This window comes from Arachis hypogaea, chromosome 10, assembly GCF_003086295.3.
Source record: "Arachis hypogaea cultivar Tifrunner chromosome 10, arahy.Tifrunner.gnm2.J5K5, whole genome shotgun sequence".
NCBI classification, from domain to species: domain Eukaryota; kingdom Viridiplantae; phylum Streptophyta; class Magnoliopsida; order Fabales; family Fabaceae; genus Arachis; species Arachis hypogaea.
Genome location: NC_092045.1, coordinates 103939944 through 103963656, shown reverse-complemented (window position 1 = coordinate 103963656; position 23713 = coordinate 103939944). Strand labels below are relative to the sequence as shown.

Here is a 23713-nt window from a genome sequence, read left to right as displayed (position 1 = left end):
CTTTGTCTACGTTTTTCTTGCGGCATCTTCATCTATGCTTTTCTTGCGGTAGTTTTGTCTGCGCTTTTATACGGCAATTTCGTATGCAACAGTTCTGTCTATACCTTATCTATCAGTTTATGCAGCTTTTTTTATTTTGTTATTTTAAATAAGTTTCAAATTCAAGTTGTTACTTGAATTTGAAGGGAGATGTTAGAATATATTAAGATCAATTAGTATTCATTAGAATTATTTAACATATTTGAATATTTATTATAAGATATTACGTTTTTATTATTTCGATTCTCTTAGTACTTATAAATACTCTTTTATATTATATCATTCCATATAATTTGAATACACACAAATTCTTTTTCCTATTATTCTTTTTACCTTTATAGCAGTTTTTAATTCCAGTTTTTTTTATTATATTCTTCGTTTTATTCCATCTTTTTTGTCAAATATATTGTCTTTGTCTCCTTTTGGCTCATCCTTAAACGCTTCTTACTAAGTATGGAGTGCTGCACACCTTGTGAATTCGTTAAATCTGAGCTCTTCATTTATTATATTTTATTTGAATGGTCTAGATTTAAAAAGTAACCTATTAATCAGGTTAATCATTTTTTTTACAAGTTTTAGATTTTTTTTTGTAAATCTTAGATATTGAGCTGAAGTTTAAAATAAAAAATAGTATATAAATATTAAAAACAACATGTCTGTACAAAAAAAAGATTATTGGACTTAAAAATTAAAATAAATAATACATAAAAAATAAGTTAAAAATTCATGTACTAAATCTAGAAAAAACAAAGATATATTAGAATCTAAAAAAAGTAATATTAAATATATATTATGTATATAATATTAAAATTTAAATAAATTTTGTTTTGTATGAGATAAAATTATAATATTAAATATAAACACAATGATAAAAAATTTTGTGTTATGTGAAATAAAATTATAATATTAAATATAAACACAATGATAAAAAATTTTATGTTATATATATATATATATATAATTTTATTTTACAAAATTAAAATATTAAACAGAATGATAAAAAAATTTTGTATTATATAAATTTAATTAAAAAAATATACAATGTAAAAAGCAAATAAACATATAATAATTTTATTTTGTGCGAAACAAAAATTCATATAAAAAATATTTATATAATTTTTTATTAACAATTTTTTTATTGAAATATGTTATTTTACTATATTTATAATATATTATTTGGGATAATTATATTATTTTAGTTAATATATATATTTTTAAAAAATATTTAAAATTTATTATTTTGTATTAAGAATATTATTAAAAATATATTATTAGTTTTTTTTTAAAATAACATTTTCTTTTCTTTGGTTCAAATACTATAACAACAAAAATTTTTTACGTAACTATGTCTACTCAATAAATATTATATTCATTTATTTCTATATTGCATGTAAAATAAATAATTAATGTTTAAAAAAGTTAATAAAAGAAAGAAGTATTTTTTTCAATTCTTAGATGAATATAGAGAGACTATGTCATTTGAACTATAACTCGTTGGCAAAGAAAAAAATGTTCTTAATTAGATATTAAATAGAATAATTATTTATTAGGCTCATTCTTGTACAAATAAAATTTTTTTTTAGTTTTATATCTATAATATTTTATACCAATTAGCTTCAAAATTTAATTATTTTTTGAATAAATTAATAAAAAATAATACAAATAATTGTTTAAATATAATTGTAATTTAATTTTTCATTTTATTATGTATACGTTGAGGATAATTTGAAATAAAAAATAATGGACTTGTTGTAACTGCTATGTATACTGTGCTTTGACTGCGTCGTCATCTGAGAATCATGGCGCCTTCATGGAGACCAGATTCTTCTACAGCATCGATTTTGCGTTTGGAGTTAGCCAACTAGTAGCGGCGACAGACATACGTCTTCCTTTTTTATGGCAGCAATTTTTCGGATTTTGAAGGTCATTTATGGTAGAGGTAGAATGAGGTAGATTTAAGAGTGTCTGTGGCTAGGCAGAATGACAGGGGAAGCACTTGCCAGCAAACAAAACAGTAAAAATGCTTGAAGATATTACATCGATAATAACAAAATAATGGAGGAATTCGATTTTTTTGAATACTTTTGTAGTGTAAAGATCGTTCTGTATTAAACACGAGGGAATTAATTTTTTTTGTTAGTGTCGATTTGTTTGTTTAGTCTATGACAAAAAAAAACAATAATAAATAAATTTAATTTACCTGATAACTTCTAATAATAGGTTACCTTTTAAAAAGTATTACACTTCTTATTTTATTCCGAGTGCTAAAAGTTATTTTTCATAGACACTGAATTTGATAGTAAAAGATTAATGATGATAAAAGTTAGCAAGATTTATTTGGATAAATATAATGTTTGGGATTGATTTTGTCAAAATTTGGTCATGATTTTGTTGAAAATTATAAAAGAGATAAATAATACGTATTTAGAATTGAAGTCACATCTTAGTAAGAGAAAGTTTAAGGAATTATTTTTTTATTAAAATTTGACTAGTATTTAATTAATTAAAAAATAATTTTATATTATTAAAGATATTAATAATAATTAATTGATAGTTATAACTTATAAAATTTATTGATTTCTAACATTGATCTTTTAATAAATGTAAGTGAATGAGAAGATGCATAAAAAAAAATTATTTTAAGAGCAAAATAACAAAAAAAATTAATTGAAATTGACTAAAAAATAATTTATTTTTCATATTTTTTTAGTATTTATTGATATTTTTTATTTGATAGAAAAAGTTTGACACCCAACATTTTACTACTAGTAACAACTTAGTTTCTTAGTTAATTTGTCGAACCAAAATGATGATAATGTGACTGTAAAATCGTTGTAATAGGCTTGTTAACGAGAAAAGTTCAATAATTAGAAGAATTTATTATATTTTGGTCAATATTTTAGTTATTAATATAAATTTTTTTAGTTTAATAATTTAATAATATATTTTATCTCATATTTTTAAATATTATTGACTAATTATTAATCCAAAATAGTAAATTCTACGATCTTTTGGTATTTCTTTTGGAGAGTACTCCAATAAAATTGTCATTTGTGTCTTTAGCTGAAGTTAGTTCCTCTAGTACATTTTCTAGCTAATACGTATTGAGTGAGTAAAATTTTAATTTATTCGTTAAACTGTTTTAATTTTATTCTAATTGTAATTCATGAATTAGAGTCATTTTAGATTCTTTATTTTTTTAAAAAATTAATAGATAAAAATGATTTTATATTTAAATAAATATTTTAAAAAATTTTAAATATTAAAAATGTTTTATTTATTTTTTTAATAAAGTATAATTTTTTTTAGAAAAAATAAATAATTTAATTTTTTTATAAAAATATTTTTTACTCAAATAAATCAATTAAAACTAATAGTTAGACTTGATTTAATAAAGTTTTACATTTTAAAAGTATTTAAATTAAGTTTGATTTTATTTTTAATATTTAAAATATTTTATTTTTATTCAAATATTTTATTTTATTTTATGTTAATCTTTTAATCAAAATTAATTTTTTTTAAAATATAAATTCTCTCTTTATTATTATCTTTTTTTTTGTTCAAGCACATTCATTCTCAAATAATTACAATTACTACTATGATCACGATAATTATAATTTTTGTTTTTATCTAAAAGAAAATCATAATAGAAACATAAATGATACAATTTTTAAAAAAATTAGATTTTATAAATTATTTTTGAAATGAAGCAAGTGTTAGTTTTAATTGATTTATTTGAATAAAAAATATTTTAATAAAAATAAATTATTTATTTTTTCTAAAACCGAATTTATATTTTATTTAAAAAATTAAAAACAATAAATATTTTTAATATTTGAAATTTTTTTAAAATATTTATTTAAATATAAAATCATTTTTGGTCTATTAATTTATTTAAAAAATAAAAAATAAATATAAAATTATTCTAATTTATAAAATGCAATTAGAATAAAATTAAAATATGTTAATGAGTAAATTAAAATTTTATTCACTTATTATTAGCTAAAAAATATGTCAAAAAAAATTAATTTCAATCAAAAACACAAATAACAACTTCATTTAAGTGACAAATATTTTTCTTTTTTTTTTCAAATTACACACTAATAAATTTATCTATTCTCATGGACTGTACTAAAAATGGCCTAATCATAGACATGTTTTCAGCACAAAATAAAGTGATGCTGATACACACCTTTTAAGAAATAATTAAAAAGATCTATTAAGCAACAATCTTTTTAAAAAAAATACTATAGTCTAAAATTAAAATTATTGTTGTTGCGGCACAAAAAATTCACATCACAATTATAGTAATGAACATAGTAAAAACTGTAATATTTCCTGTCACACACTATAATTTATGCCGGTATATATTTTTATCAAGCACACGTGTCCTTTTTTAACTTATAAATTAAATATGTAAACTGTCTCACTGTTTTCGAATAAAAATAAAAATAATAAAAAAAGAGAGAGAAGTGAGAACATACTAGGTTAGGGTTACGATGGACATGTGTTAGTAATAACATGAGAGTGGTGTGTGTGGTTGTCTTTTTCCTTTACAAACTACTTGGTATCCAATAAATTAAATGGGACCATTTTGAAGGAGTGGTAAAGGATGGTTACATTGTCTTTGAGAAGAGAAGGAGATCCTTTTTTTCTATATGAGGTACAAATACGATCTAAGACTGCCATCCCATTGGTCTGGGACTTATTGGTTATTAGTTCTTTAAATTAAAAACTCATGTCCAAGTAGTGATGAGTGGAGTACCCAAAATTATTATAACATGTGGCATCTTTTTGAGGGGTAATATAGATAGTGTAGAGAAGACTATGTTCACTATCAAGATCAAAATTGAGGACGAGAATCAAGATGTTAAGAATATATAAAAAAGGCAACAACATGGGGCACACTTGGAAGCACTTTACAATTCTATTTTCAAATAAAAAACAAGGCCCTCGTTGTAGTTACAAGTTTCAACGGCAACAAACAATTGTCAATTATTTCGCTATATCAAAATCTAGTACTCATGCACGAAAAAAATAACTAAAAACAAACAAATAAACTAAATTTTAAAAAATATTGCTCTAAAATTAATTGATTCTTCATAGTATCTTTTTATTTTTTATTTCTTATCAAGTTGTTATTCTTAAAGCAAGAAGCATATTTAACAGAGAGAATAAAGAAGCACCATCATTTGCAACATTTAAATTCAATGGTATATTGCGAGATGAAAATAAGAGTAGTAAATATTTTAAAATTAAGTTTCTCATGTAGTTTTCTTCACAAATGTACTCATTATATATAAGGGAGTTGAATTGTAAAAATAAATAATTAAAAAAACTAATAATAAATGTGATCAAATATATTATGTTAAGAGAGAACATTTCACACAAAAATGTGGACTCTAAGTAAAGATGCTAGAAAAGAATGCTTCATCCTCTAAGAAAAAAAAAATGTTGAAAAATTATTTAATTTTTTAATTTATTTATGTACAATATATATTAATTATAAATATAAATTATGTTATTTTAAATTAAATAACTTATATAACGGTGATTTTATTTATAGTTATAAATACTAAATTAAATAAGTCATAATTATTTTTTATTTGAAATTAAATGAGAATAAAATTAAATACCATCTTTATTTGGACTTTAAATACTATTTTTATTTATACTTTAGATTTAATAGGTGTCACTTTCAAATATAAATAGTGACTATCTCTAACCTATCAAAATCGTCTCCACAACTCTTTTTCATAAAAGAGTTGTGATCAACTCTATTAGGATTGAGAAGGTTTTAATTGAGGAACATTAAGGAATCAAATTCTTCCCATCATTCTTACGAGTATAAATATACTTTTCATTCTAATATATATTTTTAGTGATTCAATATGGATGATGTATATTAATAATATTATTTATTCTAACAATTTGAACATAATGATAGTGAAAAAAAATTCCAATCATGCTCATGCTGCTTGTTTGCAATAAAAGAACAAATTTATTATATAATTTTTTATTTGTTTATTTTTTATATATATAAAATATAAATATATAATAGAGTGTGATATAAATACTGGAACCAAAAATAACTTTTTAATTATTAAAACGATGCCAGATATAAAAGAGTACAAATCCATAAAAATCTAATAATCATAATTAAGAATTACATATATTCCAACGTTTATAGATCAACAAAAGGATGAGATCATAGTGTTTTATAATAGTCTAATAAATTGAGGATCCTTCTTATTTATTTCCAAAAAAAAATTCCAAATAATTATATATAATTTAATTTTTAAATGGATTAATAGTATTTAAAAATAACTAATAATAATTTGTAGGATCATAACATGTCTAGAATTTAAATTTTTAAGCAAATACCACATTTTTATTATTCTAGTGTACGAGACAAATAAACTTAATTAGTTTACTTGTACTAGCTATCAATGCAATGAAAATAATAATTGTGACCGGTATATAATAATATTATTACTTATGGATAACACTATTAATAATTACTATTTAATATTATTTAGTAGTATAATTATTATACATCTTAATTTAATTGTCAAATTCCTTATTACTTTACTTGTATTGTATATATACTTATTATTAATATTTTTATAATTATTGTTATTTTTTTAGTATAATTTATTAACATTATATTATTCTTCAGTTTTATGTTTTCATATTTAAGGTATTATATATTGAACATTACCAGTAATATAAAAGGTAAATAATATGTGTAAATGATAGCATACATATGTGAATTACTAATAAGCAATTATTTTTGGCACTATTAGTGACAGTCAAAAAATATTGTTAAAAATGTTTTGTTTACAATTATTGACCATAAAAAACACCGCTAAATACTTCCTTTTGCGACAAATAATTATAGTCAAATTTATTATTTTTAATAACTATCGATAAAAAAAATTTTCTTGTAGCGATGAATCATGTAATCAATTTGTTACTTAGCATGCTATATATATATAGGTGTAAAAAAAAATTAAAAGAAAGAAAGAAAGAAACAAGCTACCATCATGTCAAAAGCAATGAAATTGAAATATGTAGTTGAACAAATATGACATTATGAAAAATCATTTTACAACTTATGTCACTTCACATGCATCTAGATCTCAGAGATGGTTAAGACTTAAGAAGCATAATGCATGTACATGCAATCTCCAAACAAGCCTAACAAATCTGCAATGAGAATCCTAAGATATGTATTAAAGACATAAATGTACTATGATTTTATCTTACATATAAGGTACATTGAGACAACAGTTATTAACATGTCGGAAGGGATTAATTAATGTAATTCAGTAAAAGCAATGGTTTAATCAAATCTTGTTTACACAAATTTATTTGAGTGATAGTAAAAGTGATTTTGTCACGAGTGGTCCTCTTTTCTCCTACATCACAACTTGGCTGCGATTCTTCTTCCCCTTTTCCTAGTTAGGGCATGAAATTAACCATGTTAAATTCATGGTTCATGTAATAACTACTATACTCTATTTAAGTCTTTCTGCTCAAAAGTAATTATGAATATTTTTTTATAGTATTTTTTTGTGAATCAAAATTTTATTTAAAAATATATTATTATTGATCAATAAATTTTTATATATATAAAATAAAAATTAAAATTTTAATATTTATTTAAACACATAAATAATTTGATCATTCACATAATGATTTGGCCATTCGACCAATTTAAATTATTTAATTATGTGTATTATTATATATAGTATATGTACAACTGCTAACTGAACTCTGCGAGGATTCAAAGAACAACATTATTAGTGCTAAGTAATGAGAATAAATATACCTATCTATTATCGCTGCATCTATTGTAGTGCATTAAGAGAATGTCAACACGTGAGATCCAAAACCTCTAGTGCCACTTAATATGGAAAAACAATTAAGATTTCGGTTTCTAGGATCAGGGTTTATCTAATAATTTTTCTCTTTAAATACTACTTTATTCCGATTCTCTTATATACAGGAGTTTAATTTTGATGTATTAATAATATAAATAATTTTATACAATTATTAAATTAAATTAAAAATTAATTATTTTTATTAATATAATAATACATATCTAATTTATTTATGTAATTTTGTCTTACTAACAATATATGAAAATTAAATTTTATTCGTACAGAATTTAGTAGGCATAACTTTTTATCATGAATTTAGCTCGAATGGATGTTGTGTTAATTTATTTAAAATTCTTGACTCTTGAAACTAAATGAAATTGGAGTCATTACAGACGTTGAACACTAACAATGATATGAAAAATACAGTAGTTTAATCTCTCATCTGGTACAGCATACATTGAATACCTTTTATAGCCATCTACGGCTCTTAACCCAATCACAGGGAACATATGCATTTTATGGTAGCAATGCACAGCGCAGTGCCCTTGCCTGAAACCAATCAACAACTTATTAGAAACTCATCATGTTTATCAGATTAATTTGGAATTAACTGCAACGGATTAATACATTACTACAACAAGTGAATTTTCTGAGGGGGGAGAAAACAAGTAGCTAGTAATGATTGCAGCAACATTATTTTATCAATTATACTTTATATATGTAAAAGATCAGTCACTAAATTAACTATCTCTGTAAACAATAATTTTATAAAATGTGCAAATAAAAATATGAAACAAAAAATATTATTAATTTATTTTTAATATGTATTTTATACGAATAATAGACTGATGTGATAGCTAACAAGTTATAACTCAAATAGTATAATCTCTCCGTCTTCACATAAAAGTCTCGAGTTCGAATCCCACTCTAAAATTTAGCATGGAGATAAGATTTTTGTTATTTTATGTCTAAAATGAGTGAAAAAGAAGAGTTTAGTGTTTGTTGTGGAAGCAATTGAAAGATGTGAAATGAGGAAGAATGGGGGACTAACATGGTGGATCAGGTGGAGGAGGAGGAGGAGGCGCGTGTAAGAACGCAGAAGTTGAAGGCGCAGTTATAGGGATCCCAGTGGAAGCCAATCTCATCGCCTTTCTTGAGGTCCCGTCTTCTGACGAAATCTTGATTCCATTTTCCAATAAGAACATAGCTTTTGGAAGATGACCAACGCTTCAGGACCAAGTGGTGCATGGATCTGGTGTCCATGTCCCACACTCTCACCGGGGTTCCTTCTTCCGTCTCCGCCGCCCGAGCGTGATCGCCGCCCAGCATCGGAAGGATCTGCTTCTTCACCAAATCAGCTGCCAGCAACAGCCTGCTCAGGATCCCGAGGTCGCTGTCCGTTAACGTCTTCTTTATTTTCCATGGATCGTCGTACAGCTTCAGCGTCGTCGACACGCCTCCGCCTCCGCCTCCGCCTCCGTCGTTGTTGTTCGAATTCTTGCTGCTGCTGAATCTTCTCCTTGCGCTGGATTTCCTCATGCTTGACGAGGAATCAGCACTCGATTTTCGCTTCTTTAGGTACTGATCCCGATCATGATCTGCTGAAGAGTGGTTCATGGTAGAAAGATTCAAGAGAAAGTACTCAATTTTGAGAGAAAGTACTCAATTTTGTTCTTGTTCTTGCTTTGCTATGTTTTAATTTGATGTGATTGTTCAAACTTCACAAAGGCTTAATTAGCTTGAATTTTTGTTGTTTAATAAGTGGAAAAATGAATGCTATGAAATGAAAAATGAGTTGAAGAGGGCTTATACATTTATGTTTGCCCTCTTTCCTTGTGTGTATATAAATGGGAGTAGTAACTGTGCTTCCTTCATCTTTGTGACTGCCCAAGATGAGAAAAAGGTATTTCCTTTTCAAAAGTATAAATAGGGATAAGAATATCCAATGTCAAAAAACAACTTCCCTTATATGTAAATTCTTCTTTTTTCCATTTTCTCTTAACAATTAACTTTTTTTATTTGTCTTCAAGTGAACTAGTGTTAATTATTACTCTCTTTTTTGTTTTCTTCTTTTCTGTTTCCTGCTCAACCTTGTGGTATATATATATAGTAGTAGCAGTAAGGGTAAGTTTGATGTCATGTTCCCTTTTTCAAATCGGGTGAAAATAGGTATGGATCAACAAATAAATTCCACCACTCATTTTAAACCTCCTCATAAAAAAGATGATTTATATAGTACTTCCTTCTGACTTTTATTTCCTTGTAGTTAATATTATTTATCTTAATCTAATTTATGAAAAGATTTAGTTAAGACTTATTTTAAGAGTAGTATATGATAATTTTTTATTATAAATTATAAATATATTTAATGCATTAAAAATATAAAAAAGATTTTAAAAAATTTTAGTCAAACTCTTTTTATAATATTTTTTAAATATATTCTTAAAACACATATTAACAAAATTTTTTATCTATTTTTGTTTTATTTCAATCACCTCGTTAATGATAACAAGGGCTTATAAAAGCAATCATTTGTAAACAACACAGGGCCTTTAACTAAGAATGAAGTGTTTCAAAGCTTCATAATTAGGAGCTTAAGAAAATGTTTCAACTTTCAAACCTTGACAAAGTTCACGAATGATTATTTGTAAACCTAAACTAGTGGTTAAAAAAGTTAATAATCTAAATCTAAAAATGACTCAAGATTGAGTTTACAAAAATTAAACACTAATATAAATAGTATATATTTTTTTTAATTTTAAAATTATTAGACATAGAAATGATAATACTATCCAAATTTAGAGATATTCACTCAATTCTTATTCAATCAAAATGGATACTTATTAAATTCAATGTACGGTAGGTTTTTAATGGAGCAGAACGGGATCGAAATTAGACAATATATATCTCTATTCTCTTAGTATATATGTATATGATATATGTAAAATAATTAATAAAATAATTAATAATATTATGTTATTTTTAAATTTTTAATTTAATTTATGTTATATTAACGATAAATTATATAAATTTTAAAATTTAATTTTATTTATTAAATTTTAATAATAATTATAAAGATAATAAAAATAAAAAAATATTCGTAAAAATAGATTAGAATTTAGTTTTTTATTATTTATAAACAAAAACAGAACGAATTTTATATAAATTATTATAGAATGGAGTGGAATTGGATAGGACAAAAATTCACTACCATCCTTCCTTCTTTCCTGCACTATTGTCCCCCCTAATCAGAGAATAAATGCAAGTGGAAGATGTATTTTGTTAACCATATGAAATTAAAGATCTCCGCCTTGTTTGGAAACTTGCGGCTTCTGACATAATAAATTTTCATCTTCAAAAATAGCCAGGGAAAAATAATATTTATAATTTTTATAGAGCCCTTATTTTTAAATTAGTCACTATTAGTTATTATGTATTTATATATAGATATATATGTTATTTTATTTTTATATTTTATATAACACATATATATATATATATATATGCAAATAGCTAATTTGATAAATAATTTTTAGTTATACGTAGCTTAATTGTATTTTAAAATAGAAAACTATTTATTTTGTATGTTTAATTGTCTAATTTGTAGATGTATAAATAACACACCAAGAGAATAATATGGGTTAGAAATTAGAATCTATCCAGGGTTGTAGAGAAGAAAGAGGAAAGCATGTAGTATGGACCATGAGCTTGAAGCAGTGGAAGCTTCAATTTTGATTTTCTCCTCCTTTAAGGATAGAATCTTTTCTTTTTTTTTTTTGTCCTTTTTAAGTATATGTACCGTAAATTTTTCTTGCAACTAAGGAAGTTTTTTTAGGCTAATTATTTTGAGATGAATAAATATGGTGTTATATCTATTAGTATGAATAGATTAAGTGCTTTTTCAATATAAAAATTAAAAAAATTGAGAATCTGATTTTATGATAAAATTTATTAGGTACACAAATCTGATTTTTAGATTTGTGATTTAAATAATAAAAATTTTATAAACATATATTGACTTTCAGAATTTTCATTTTAAAAAAATTATAAACACAAATTTGGCTTTTAAATCCTGAGATTTTTGGTATTTAAATCTAATCATCAGATTTTTTCTGATTGTATGTCCTCCAAAATTTGTGATACACTCCTCAGTTTCATACTACAACAAAATTTATATTTTTCTCTAATATTAAAAATAAAAAACTTAAGCAACTTTATTAAATTTATACCAAAAATTAAAATATTAATATAATATAAAAATATAGACCAATACCAACATGTTGCTGTTGGAATTTACGATTATCGGATGAATTTAATCGTAAAAGAGTGCACACTGCACACATAATTGAATACATGCATAGCATGTATATGAATTTGATCCTCTGAAAATACATTTCTTGTTTTAGATAATTTTATAGATTTGTTAACATTAAAAGAATTAATTAGACAAGAGTATACTCATCCTTTCGTTATTAAGGAAAATATTAGCTGGTCAATATTTTTAACAATAATGCTTTGCATGCATATAATTTCTCTAACTAAATTAATTAATTTTTTTTGGATCACACGTCCCCCACTTTTTAACATAAAATTTCTTTTTTAACATAAAGTTTCTCTTTCTCAACGTAAAGCTTTTCTTCAACGAAGAGCTTCTCTTTCTCGACATAAAGCTCTCGTCGTTCTTTTCTGTTCTGATTTTTCTGATTTTTTTTCGTTTTCTTTTTCATTTTCTTCAACGTAAAACTTTATTTTCTTTTTCGTTTTCTTCTTCGATCTGCATTGCATTTATGTTCTTCGTTTTCTTCTTCGTTTTCAGATTTCAAATTTCTTCTTCGTTTTCAGATTTCAATAGCGTATCAAAATAATGAATGATTTAACTTCAAATCAGTTGAATGAGAGGAATTTGGATTATTCTTCTGAATCGAATCAAGTGGACCAAATTTGCATTATTCAATTTTGAATTGAATGGAATGCAATGCAATCGCTAAATCCAGTTGTTTATGAACACAATTTTTTGTTCATTTGGTATTGTACATTAGTTTTGTTTTGATAATATTTTTGGTTCATTCTAGAGGCAGGTGTTTTTGAAGTTGAATTTATATAACGGACAATTTTTTGTTCATTTAATATTATATAACGGTTTCGCTTTGATAATATTTTCGGTTCATTTTTCAATATTTTTAATTGAATGCAATAGAATGCAATTGAATAAAGTGATAGTGAATAGAATGCAGGAGTTTCTGAATTTACAAACTGCATATGTTTTGGTTTATTGGTTATTACATAATGCATATGTTATGACAATATTTTTGGTTCATTTTACAGTCCAGGTGTGTTGTGGATGAATAACTTGTCCCAAAAGTTGGGATAACTTTTAAGACACTGGAAGAAGCTAGAAAATTTTACAAAGATTATTCCAAACTTGTCGATTTTTCTACGAAAATAAAGAACACCACTCGAAAGGGAGATGAAATTATGAATCAACTAATTACATGTAGTAGAGAGGGAAAGTAGAAATCCAAGATATTTCCAACTCTGAAGACAAATCCCTCATCTGGAATAAATTATCCACCCAGGATTTATGTACATATATTGAAAGGCGTTGGTATTTGGATAATTTTTAAAGTTGTTCTGAGTCATTCGCATCTTTGCTGTCTAGATTGAGCAGAGGATGCTTAAACAATACAGGGATTTAAGCATGTTTGTGCGTCATACCATTGAAAACAACAAGAAAGCCAGAGTTAGACCGAGTAAAATATATCAGTCATTTGGAGCAACAACGGATTGTCATTGGAAACTAAGTTTTATCGAAAAAGATGTGAGAAATTACATTACAAGGGAAGTACGGAATACTGACGATGTCAAATAAATTGGAAAGTACTTATTAAGAATGAAAGAGAAGAATCAAATTTTCTTTTTTGTACTTAACCTTAAAGCTGATCACTCCATCAAAAATACATTTTGGGCCGATGGAAGAAGCAGGACTGCATACGAGTATTTTGAAAATGTTGTTTCATTTGATACCACTTACAACACAAACAGGTATTCGATTCACTGCGATATAGTTTTAGGTTCATAGAGGCAACACATTTTGGTTCATAACTGTTGTGAGTGTCCATTTTTGCATATACAATCTGGTTTTTGGTTCTTTTGTTGGTGTGAATTACCACAGTCAGTCAACACTTTTTGGATGTGCTTTGATGAAAAATGAAGACATCCAGTCATTCAAATGGTTATTCGAATGTTGGCTTCGTTGCATGGGAGGAAAGGCACCAAAAGAGATTCTTACCGATCAATATGCATCAATGCAAAGGGCTATAGAGACCTATATGCCAACAATAATTCACCGATGGTGCATTTGACATATCGTGAAGAAAATCGCAAGCAAATTAAATAGCTACAAGAGACACAAAGAAATCGAACAAGAGATGAGTCATGTTGTTTGGAACTTGTTTACAAAAGACGCATTCGACAGAAATGGGAATGATTTTGTCACAAAGTATGGTGTTGGAGGCAATAAGTGTCTTTCAGGTAACCGAGGTTTAATTCAAATTATTTAATGTTGTTACTTTTTCGGTGAATACGAGTATAACTTACGGTTCATTTGCACGTTTGATTTCGGTTCATTTTGTAGAGCTATTTGAAGATCGTCATTTATGGATTTCAGTTTATCTCGATTACCACTTTTGGACCGGGATGAGAAGTACACAAAGTAGCGAGAGCATGCATATTTTTTTTAACAAGTTTATCACAAGCAATAGCTCCTTGATTCAATTTTTAAAGCAATATGATAATTGCCTAGGAAGCAGAGAGCAAAGAGTGAGAGAATTTGATGCTGCAGATTTTCACACCGTGATACCGTGTGCAACAAAATTACCAATAGAGGCTCAATTTCAGCATGTGTATACTCACGAGAAGTTTAGAAAAGTTTAAGCACAATTCAGAGGAAATGTGAATTGCATCACAAGATCAATGCATTATACTCTAGGTTTTACGGCATACGAAGTTGTAGAGCAGGTTTCTAACTCAACATTCAACAAGTTTGTTGTTACATATGATGCAGTATCACACGAAGTACAGTGCCAGTGCTTGTTGTTTGAGTCAAGGGGTATATTATGCCGTTATTCTTTGAGTGCCTTAACCTTTGAGCGAGTAGATAAAGTGGCACCAAAATATATATTAGAATGCTAGAGTAAGAACATAAAGATGAGGCACACACATATCAAAAGCAGTCAAGACGAGCCTCTGTTGGATCCAAAAAGCAAGAGATTCGACGATTTGATGTTTTGGTCGCACAATATTTGCGTTAGAATCCGGAGAGATGACTGGAATTCTACACCGAGCGTTTGATAATATCATGGCTGAGATGCAAGAATATCAAGCAAAAAGTAAAGGTAAAAGTTTGTTATCTCACGAAGATGCTACGTTGAGTGATGTTAACGACCTTCAAAACCCCCCACATGTTAGAACAAGAGGCCGTCCCAAGAACAGATTGGGATCAAATATGAAAAAAAAAGATCGCAAATACAATGAAGAAAAAGAAAAAGCCAGCTCTAAGTGAGGTAACATTGATTTGCTTTTGATTAGAAAAAAATTCGTTTGTGCATTTTGCTAATATATGATTTATTTTCTTTTTTGCAGTTGAACCTTTTAGATGGTGAATTAATAATTCAGTCAAGCTCCAACCTTTATGATGTACATGATATGAATTATCCCAGAGAGGATTATAGAAGTTTCGGTTTTCATTAATATAAATTTCGATTCATGTATGACTAAATTTTGGTTCGTTTGAGTTCTAGGAGGGTTAATTTTGATTCATGTTATGTTTAATTGAATAGTCACTTTTTTGTTTTCCAAATTAGTTTCTGCAATTGTGTTATGTCAAACAGTTTAGGTGTTTCTGAAATTGAATAGTGATATATACTTTTTTTGGTTTATTTCGTGCATTAATTTTGGTTCATTTGTGTTTTGGGGCGCTCTTGATGTTTGATAAATACATTAAATCCATTCACTGTGAACCTATATTCGTTCAATACAGTTCAAACAGTTCAAACAAATAAATAAAAAAGAATTAAAGAAAAGTTTTTTTAAATATATACATTAACATTTACAACGAGTCAAAGAAGAAGTATTTGTTTTTTTTACAAATTAGTGTTAATTACAATTCCTTACAACGAGTAAAAGATTGAACCTATAACCTATTTACTTTCTATATCCCCAAATGAGAATTTACAAAAAGGACTTGAGAGGGCAGCAGATGGCTTTGGGAGTCTTATCACTTCAGATGCCTCAATGGCTTTGTTTTTCAATTTATTTATCTTGTCCAAGAGAATGGTTGGACTATATTCTCGGTTGAAAGCATTTATTTCTTCCTACAATTCAAGTGAAAGAAATTATTTAATTTAAACTCGAATGAAATATGAAATGAATTGAATTAGAAATTACTTACCTGTTTTCAGTTTTTACATTTATATTTTTCATTTTTTGATGTTTGCAGGATCAATTGTTTCCAACGATTTCATCACATATATCGTGCAATCATAACTAAAAAAGAAATAAGAAAGTAAAATATGATTAATAGGAGAGACACAGAAAAGCACAGTAAAATATATTAATAACAATACTATAGCAAAGAAAGATTTTTACGATATTCGTTGACTGCAGATCGTAATATACGGTGCTTCAACGCCCTCTCTGTCGTCCATCAAAGGTTCTGTCCCAGCATAAACCCGCATCTGAGATACTATTAAGCTATGAAAAGGATACAAAAAAATATACTTCAATTCAATAATAATTGACGGAAACCAAGCCTACAAAAAAATGCTCAATCAAGCCAATGAATGATTGATATTGGCTAGAAATAAGAGATAACTTACAACAAAAATATGTATTATATAAATAACTTACAATAAATTTGTTCAAAGCTATTCTTGATTAAGGTATTTCATTTTTTTCTTGACGAGGTTAAGCACATAGAAGGCCTTTTTCTTAACATCAGCAATCCACAACCACTAATGACCTCCATTGCAAATTGGTACAAACAGCTGAAGTTTGGAAAAATGATAGAATATTTTAGTCTAAATGATAGCAAACGACAATATTATTAAAGAAGTTTTAGAAATCATAACTTACAAATAGATGTGATGCCATTTTTTTGTGTAGAAAAGGCAGGAAGTCCTTAAATTCAGTGATCCGGTTGTTTGGATAAATGTAGTCAACATCGTGCTTCCCCAACATTAAATTCTATAAAATGAACCCTAGTTAAAACACAAATGAACTGAATTTACATTAGATTTGAACTAACATTCATATCCATTCAACCAGCAAGAAAAGCATATTTCAATTCATTTCTGCATACAAATGAACTCAATTAAACTAAGAAATGAACCGAATTTCTTAAGGAATAATAGATTTGGTGAATACTTAACAGTAGTATGAAGTGAACCTAATTCAATTCGCAAATGAACCAAATTTGGTTCAGATTTTAACAAAATGTCATAAATATTCAATCAGCAAGAAAACATATTTCAATTCATTTATGCATGCAAATGAACTCAATTAAACTAAGAGGTGAACCGAAATTATATCAGATTTGAACTAGCAGTAAAAAAAAGCTTAATCATCAACAAAACAAATCAAATTCTTCATCAAAAAATTATTTAAGGAATAAAAAATTTGGCTTACCACAATATCTGTCGACACACAGTATATTTCTTCATCAAATCTATGATTTTCTGTTGTTGAGAAGCATACACATTGCAGAGACCACCTATATGATGAAAATTTATTAGATATATGGGAATAAAACTTTTCAAAAAATCATTAATGTTAATGTAATAGCTGAAGAAGAATTTACCATATTTTCTACATCTTGTCCGGGTCTTAGAGACAAGAAGTGAAATCTAGTCCCCTCCAAATGCGCTTTATGGTCCAACATGAATATCGTTTTATACTCATTGGTTGAATCATCTTTGTAAACTTTTACTTATGTCATCCACTGGTAACATTTCTTTCTCAACTCCTCTGTTATTTCTTTTTCTTTCAGTGGAGTCTTGTACCCTTCAGGGGTGCTCAAACTCGGCTCTGCACTTATTTCCTTAGTAAATTGCAATACTACTGTCACTCTAAAATCCGCCACCACTTCTGCCAACATTTCAAGTTGTTTTACTGTGGGTTAAGAAGCTGGAAGACTTGGTTGAGAGGTCGGAGGACTTATGCCAAGGCTGAAGGAAGGTGCATCATCTTCCCAATGCTGAGGACGGGGAGAACTGCAAAATGACAGAGGAAAGTTTTGAGTAATAATAAAAAAAATTATGATATAACATCAAAACTAGTAAAAATGATTTTAAGTAGAACTTACACATTAAGAGGAGTTTCTTGCTCTATTTGCCTTGCAGAAGTCTTTGCAAGCCTGGTGTTAGGATTCCGGAGGGCAACTGTATTAAATAGAAAAGAGTTCAATAATGAATCAAAATTATTATTATATACTATAAAAACTAATAAAAAATATTTTAAGTGAAACTTACACATTAAGAGGAGCTTCTTGCTCTGATTGCCTCGCCGGAGCTTCTTCGTAGGTTTGTTGTTGGGGTTCTGGAGGGCAGCTGGATTAAACAGAAAAGAATTCAATAATGAACCAAAATTATTGTTATATACTATCAAAACTATTAAAAAGGATTTTAAGTGGAAATTACACATTAAGAGGAGCTTCTTGCTCCGATTACCTTGCCGGAGTTTCTTTGCAGGCCTGGTGTTAGGGTTCCGGAGGGCAGCTGTATAAAATAGAAAAGAGTTCAATAATGAACCGAAATTACTATTATATACCATGAAAACTTTTAAAAGTATTTTAAGTACAACTAGGGGTAGAAAAAGACTAGGTCAGGCCAAGCTTTGCTCTTAACAGGCCTGACCTGTCATATGGTTGATTTGCCTGAACTTAGCCTACAGTCTGCTATAGGTTTTTTTCAAAGCACTAAGCCTGGCCTGTTATTCATTCTGGTCTGCCCTGAAGCCTGTTAAAAAGACTTGATAATTTTTTTTTACAAAAATAAAAATATTATTTAAAAAAATCATTTTTAATAAAATTACTTATATGTAATATGTCATATTTAATATTTATAAGAATTTTAAAACTTTTAAAGTATTTAAAATATACAAAAATATTTAGAATAAAATATAAAAAATTTTAAATATCTCATAATTTTGTTAATAATAAAAAAATTATTTATATATTTAATTATGTGTTAACAGGCCAATAAGACTAATTAGTGAGTCTGGACCTAGCCTATTAACATATAAGGCTTTTGCAAGAGTCTGAGCCTATGCCTATTTTATAACAGGTCAGGCTACGCCTAGCTAAACACAGGCCAAATTGCAGGCCCTTGACTGGCCACCTGACCTTTTTCACCTCGAAATATGACTTACTCATTAACAGAAGTGGTGCACGAAATTGTGATCATCAATGGCGCCATCAACATGGTACGCTCAATTGCAATCTCAACTCTTTATCACAACTTCGCACAACTAACCAGCAAGTGCACTGGGTCGTCCAAGTAATAAACCTTACGCGAGTAAGGGTCGATCCCACGGAGATTGTTGGTATGAAGCAAGCTATGGTCATCTTGTAAATCTCAGTCAGGCAGATTCAAATGGTTATAGGTGATTTATGAATAAAGCATAAAATAAAGATAGAGATATTTATGTAATTCATTGGTGAGAATTTCAGATAAGCGTATGAAGATGCTTTGTCTCTTCCGTCTATCTGCTTTCCTACTGTCTTCATCCAATCCTTCTTACTCCTTTCCATGGCAAGCTGTATGTAGGGTTTCACCGTTGTCAATGGCTACCTCCCATCCTCTCAGTGAAAATGTTCAACGTGCTCTATCAAAGCACGGCTATTCAGCTGTCGGTTCTCGATCATGTCAGAATAGAATCCAGTGATTCTTTTGCGTCTGTCACTAACGCCCCACAATCGCGAGTTTGAAGCTCGTCATAGTCATTCAATCCTTGAATCCTACTCAGAATACCACAGACAAGGTTTAGACCTTCCAGATTCTCTTGAATGCCGCCATCAATTCTAGCTTATACCACGAAGATTCCGATTAAGAAATCCAAGAGATAAACATTCAAGCCTTGTTTGCTTGTAGAACGGAAGCGGTTGTCAGGCACGCGTTCATAAGTGAGAATGATGATGAGCGTCACATAATCATCACATTCATCATGTTCTTGGGTGCGAATGAATATCTTAGAACAAGAATAAGCTGAATTGAATAGAAGAACAATAGTAATTGCATTAATACTCGAGGTACAGCAGAGCTCCACACCTTAATCTATGGTGTGTAAAAACTCCACCGTTGAAAATACATAAGAACAAGGTCTAGGCATGGCCGAATGGCCAGCCTCCCAAAGAGGGTTCAATCATAAAAATATGATCAAAAGATTCAAGTGATCAAAAGACCTTTAATACAATAGCAAAAGGTCCTACTTATAGAGAACTAGTAGCTAGGGTTTACAGAAATGAGTAAATGACATAAAAATCCACTTCCGGGCCCACTTGGTGTGTGCTTGGGCTGAGCATTAAAGCAATTTCGTGTAGAGACTCTTTTTGGAGTTAAACGCCAGCTTTTGTGCCAGTTTGGGCATTTAACTCCCATTCTTGTGCCAGTTCTGGCGTTTTACACCAAAATTCTTGAGCTGACTTGGAACGCCTATTTGGGCCATCAAATCTCGGGCAAAGTATGGACTATTATACATTTCTGGAAAGCCCAGGATGTTTACTTTCCAATGCAGTTGAGAGCGCACCAATTGGGTTTTTGTAGCTCCATAAAATCCACTTCGAGTGCAGGGAGGTCAGAATCCAACAGCATCTGCAGTCCTTTTCAGCCTCTGAATCAGATTTTTGCTCAGGTCCCTCAATTTCAGCCAGAAAATACTTGAAATCACAGAAAAACACTCAAACTCATATTAAAGTCCAGAAAAGTGAATTTTAACTAAAAACTAATAAAAATATAATAAAAACTAACTAAAACATACTAAAAACAATGCCAAAAAGCGTACAAATTATCCGCTCATCACAACACCAAACTTAAATTGTTGCTTGTCCTCAAGCAACTGAAGATCAAATAAGATAAAAAGAAGAGAATATGCAATGAATTCCAAAAATATCTATGAAGATCAGTATTAATTAGATGAGCGGGGCTTTTAGCTTTTTGCCTCTGAACAGCTTTGGCATCTCACTTTCTCCTTTGAAATTCAGAATGATGGGCTTCTATAGGAACTCAGAATCCAGATAGTGTTATTGATTCTCCTAGTTAGGTATGATGATTCTTGAACATAGCTACTTTATGAGTCTTGGCTGTGGCCCAAAGCACTCTGTCTTTCAGTATTACCACCGGATACATACATGCCACAGACACATAACTGGGTGAACCTTTTCAGATTGTGACTCAGCTGTGCTAGAGTCCCCAATTAGAGGTGTCCAGGGTTCTTAAGCACACTCGTTTTGCCTTGGATCACAACTTTATTATTTCTCTTTTTTTTCATGTACTATCTCTTTTTTTTTGAATTCACTGCTTTTTCTTGCTTCAAGAATCATTTTTATGATTTTTTAGATCCTCAGTAACATGTCTCCTTTTTCATCATTCTTTCAAGAGCCAACATTCATGAACAACAAATTCAAAAGACATATGCACTGTTCAAGCATACATTCAGAAACCAAAGTATTGCCACCACATCAAAATAATTAATCTATTATAAAATTCAAAATTCATGCAATTCTTCTCTTTTTCAATTAAGAACATTTTTCATTTAAGAAAGGTGATGGATTCATAGGACATTCATAACTTTAAGGCATAGATACTAAGACACTAATGATCATAAGACACAAACATATATGATGAACATAAGCATAAAATATCGAAAAACAGGAAAATAAAGAACAAGGAGATTAAAGAACGGGTCCACCTTAGTGATGGCGGCTTGTTCTTCCTCTTGAAGATCTTATGGAGTGCTTGAGCTCCTCAATGTCTCTTCCTTGCCTTTGTTGCTCCTCTCTCATGACTCTTTGATCTTCTCTAATTTTATGAAGGAGAATGGAATGTTCTTGGTGCTCCACCCTTAGTTGTCCCATGTTGGAACTCAATTCTCCTAGGGAGGTGTTGATTTGCTCCCAATAGTTTTGTGGAGGAAAGTGCATCCCTTGAGGCATCTCAGGGATTTCATCATGAGGAATTTCCTCATGCTCTTGATGAGGTTCTCTTATTTGCTCCACCCTTTTCTTGGTGATGGGCTTGAGGTCATGCCTTCTTAGTTGAGCCGGCTTCCCTCTTGAATCTCTCTTCCATTGAGCGTCCTCTTCACAAATGTCTATGAGGACTTGGTCCAACCTTTGATCAAAGTTGACCCTTTTTGAGTTTGAAAGGGACCTCGGGGATCACCTTCTTCATGGCCACAACTTCATAGAAGTGGTCTTGATGCACCCTTGAGATGAATCTCTCCATCTCCCATGACTCGGAGGTGGAAGCTTTTGCCTTCCATTTCCTCTTTCTAGAGGTTTCTCCGGCCTTAGATACCATAAATGGTTATGGAAAAACAAAAAGCAATGCTTTTACCACACCAAACTTAGAAGGTTTGCTCGTCCTCGAGCAAAAGAAGAAAGAAGAGAGTAGAAGAAGAAGAAATAGAGGAGATGGAGGTGGCTTTGTGGTTCGGCCAAGGGGGAGAAGTAGTGTTTTGGTTGTGTGAAAATGAAGGAGTGAAGATGGATTTATATAGGGGTGGAGAGAGGGTGTATGGTTCGGCTATTATGGGTGGGTTTGGGAGGGAAAGTGGTTTGAATTTGAATGGTGAGGTATGTGGGGTTTTATGAAGGATGGACGTGAGTGGTGAAGAGAATAGTGGGATTTGATAGGTGAGGGGTTTTTGGGGAAGAGGTGTTGAGGTGATTGGTGAATGGGTGAATAAGAGAGAGAATAGTGGGGTAGGTGGGGATCCTGTGGGGTCCACAGATCCTGAGGTGTCAAGGAAAATTCATCCCTGCACCAAGTGGCGAGCAAAAATGCTCCCTTATGCCAATTCTGGCATTAAACGCCAGGCTGGTGCCCATTTCTGGCGTTTAACGCCAGCTTCTTGCCCTTTCCTGGCGTTTAACGCCAGTCTGGTGCCCCTTTCTGGCGTTAAACGGCCAGAATGGTGCCAGACTGGGCGTTAAACGCCCATTTGTTGCCCTTACTGGCGTTTAAACGCCAGCAAGTTTTCCTCCAGGGTGTGCTGTTTTTCTTTCTGTTTTTCATTCTGTTTTGCTTTTTTTTCAATTGATTTTGTGACTTCCCATGATCATCAACCTACAAAAAACATAAAATAACAAAGAAAATATAGATAAATATAACATTGGGTTGCCTCCCAACAAGCGCTTCTTTAATGTCAGTAGCTTGACAGTGGGCTCTCATGGAGCCTCATAGATGTTCAGAGCAATGTTGGAACCTTCCAACACCAAACTTAGAGTTTGAATGTGGGGGTTCAACACCAAAATTAGAAGTTGGTTGTGGCCTCCCAACACCGAACTTAGAGTTTGACTGTGGGGGCTCTGTTTGACTCTGTTTTGAGAGAAGCTCTTCATGCTTCCTCTCCATGGTTACAGAGGGATATCCTTGAGCCTTAAACACAAAGGATTCTTCATTCACTTGAATGATCAATTCTCCTCTGTCAACATGAATCACAGCCTTTGCTGTGGCTAGGAAGGGTCTGCCAAGGATGATGGATTCATCCATGCACTTCCCAGTCTCTAGGAC

The 23713-nt window shown here is 29.5% G+C and overlaps 1 protein-coding gene across 1 annotated transcript; it reads right to left on the bottom strand.

Annotated features, from left to right (window-relative positions):
• Nucleotides 1-8239: 8239 nt before the first annotated feature.
• LOC112718334 (B3 domain-containing protein At2g33720-like) lies at nucleotides 8240-9819 on the bottom strand. Its single transcript, XM_025770119.3, has 2 exons — nucleotides 8977-9819; nucleotides 8240-8474 (listed from the first exon to the last, which is right to left on the bottom strand). The coding sequence occupies exon 1, from the start codon at nucleotides 9540-9542 to the stop codon at nucleotides 8985-8987; it is 558 nt and encodes a 185-aa protein (XP_025625904.1). The 5' UTR covers nucleotides 9543-9819; the 3' UTR covers nucleotides 8240-8474; nucleotides 8977-8984.
• Nucleotides 9820-23713: the final 13894 nt, after the last annotated feature.

Bases quoted from the DNA above. Each gene is read 5' to 3' on its own strand.
- LOC112718334 (XM_025770119.3), bottom strand. From the start codon at position 9,542: ATGAACCACTCTTCAGCAGATCATGATCGGGATCAGTACCTAAAGAAG.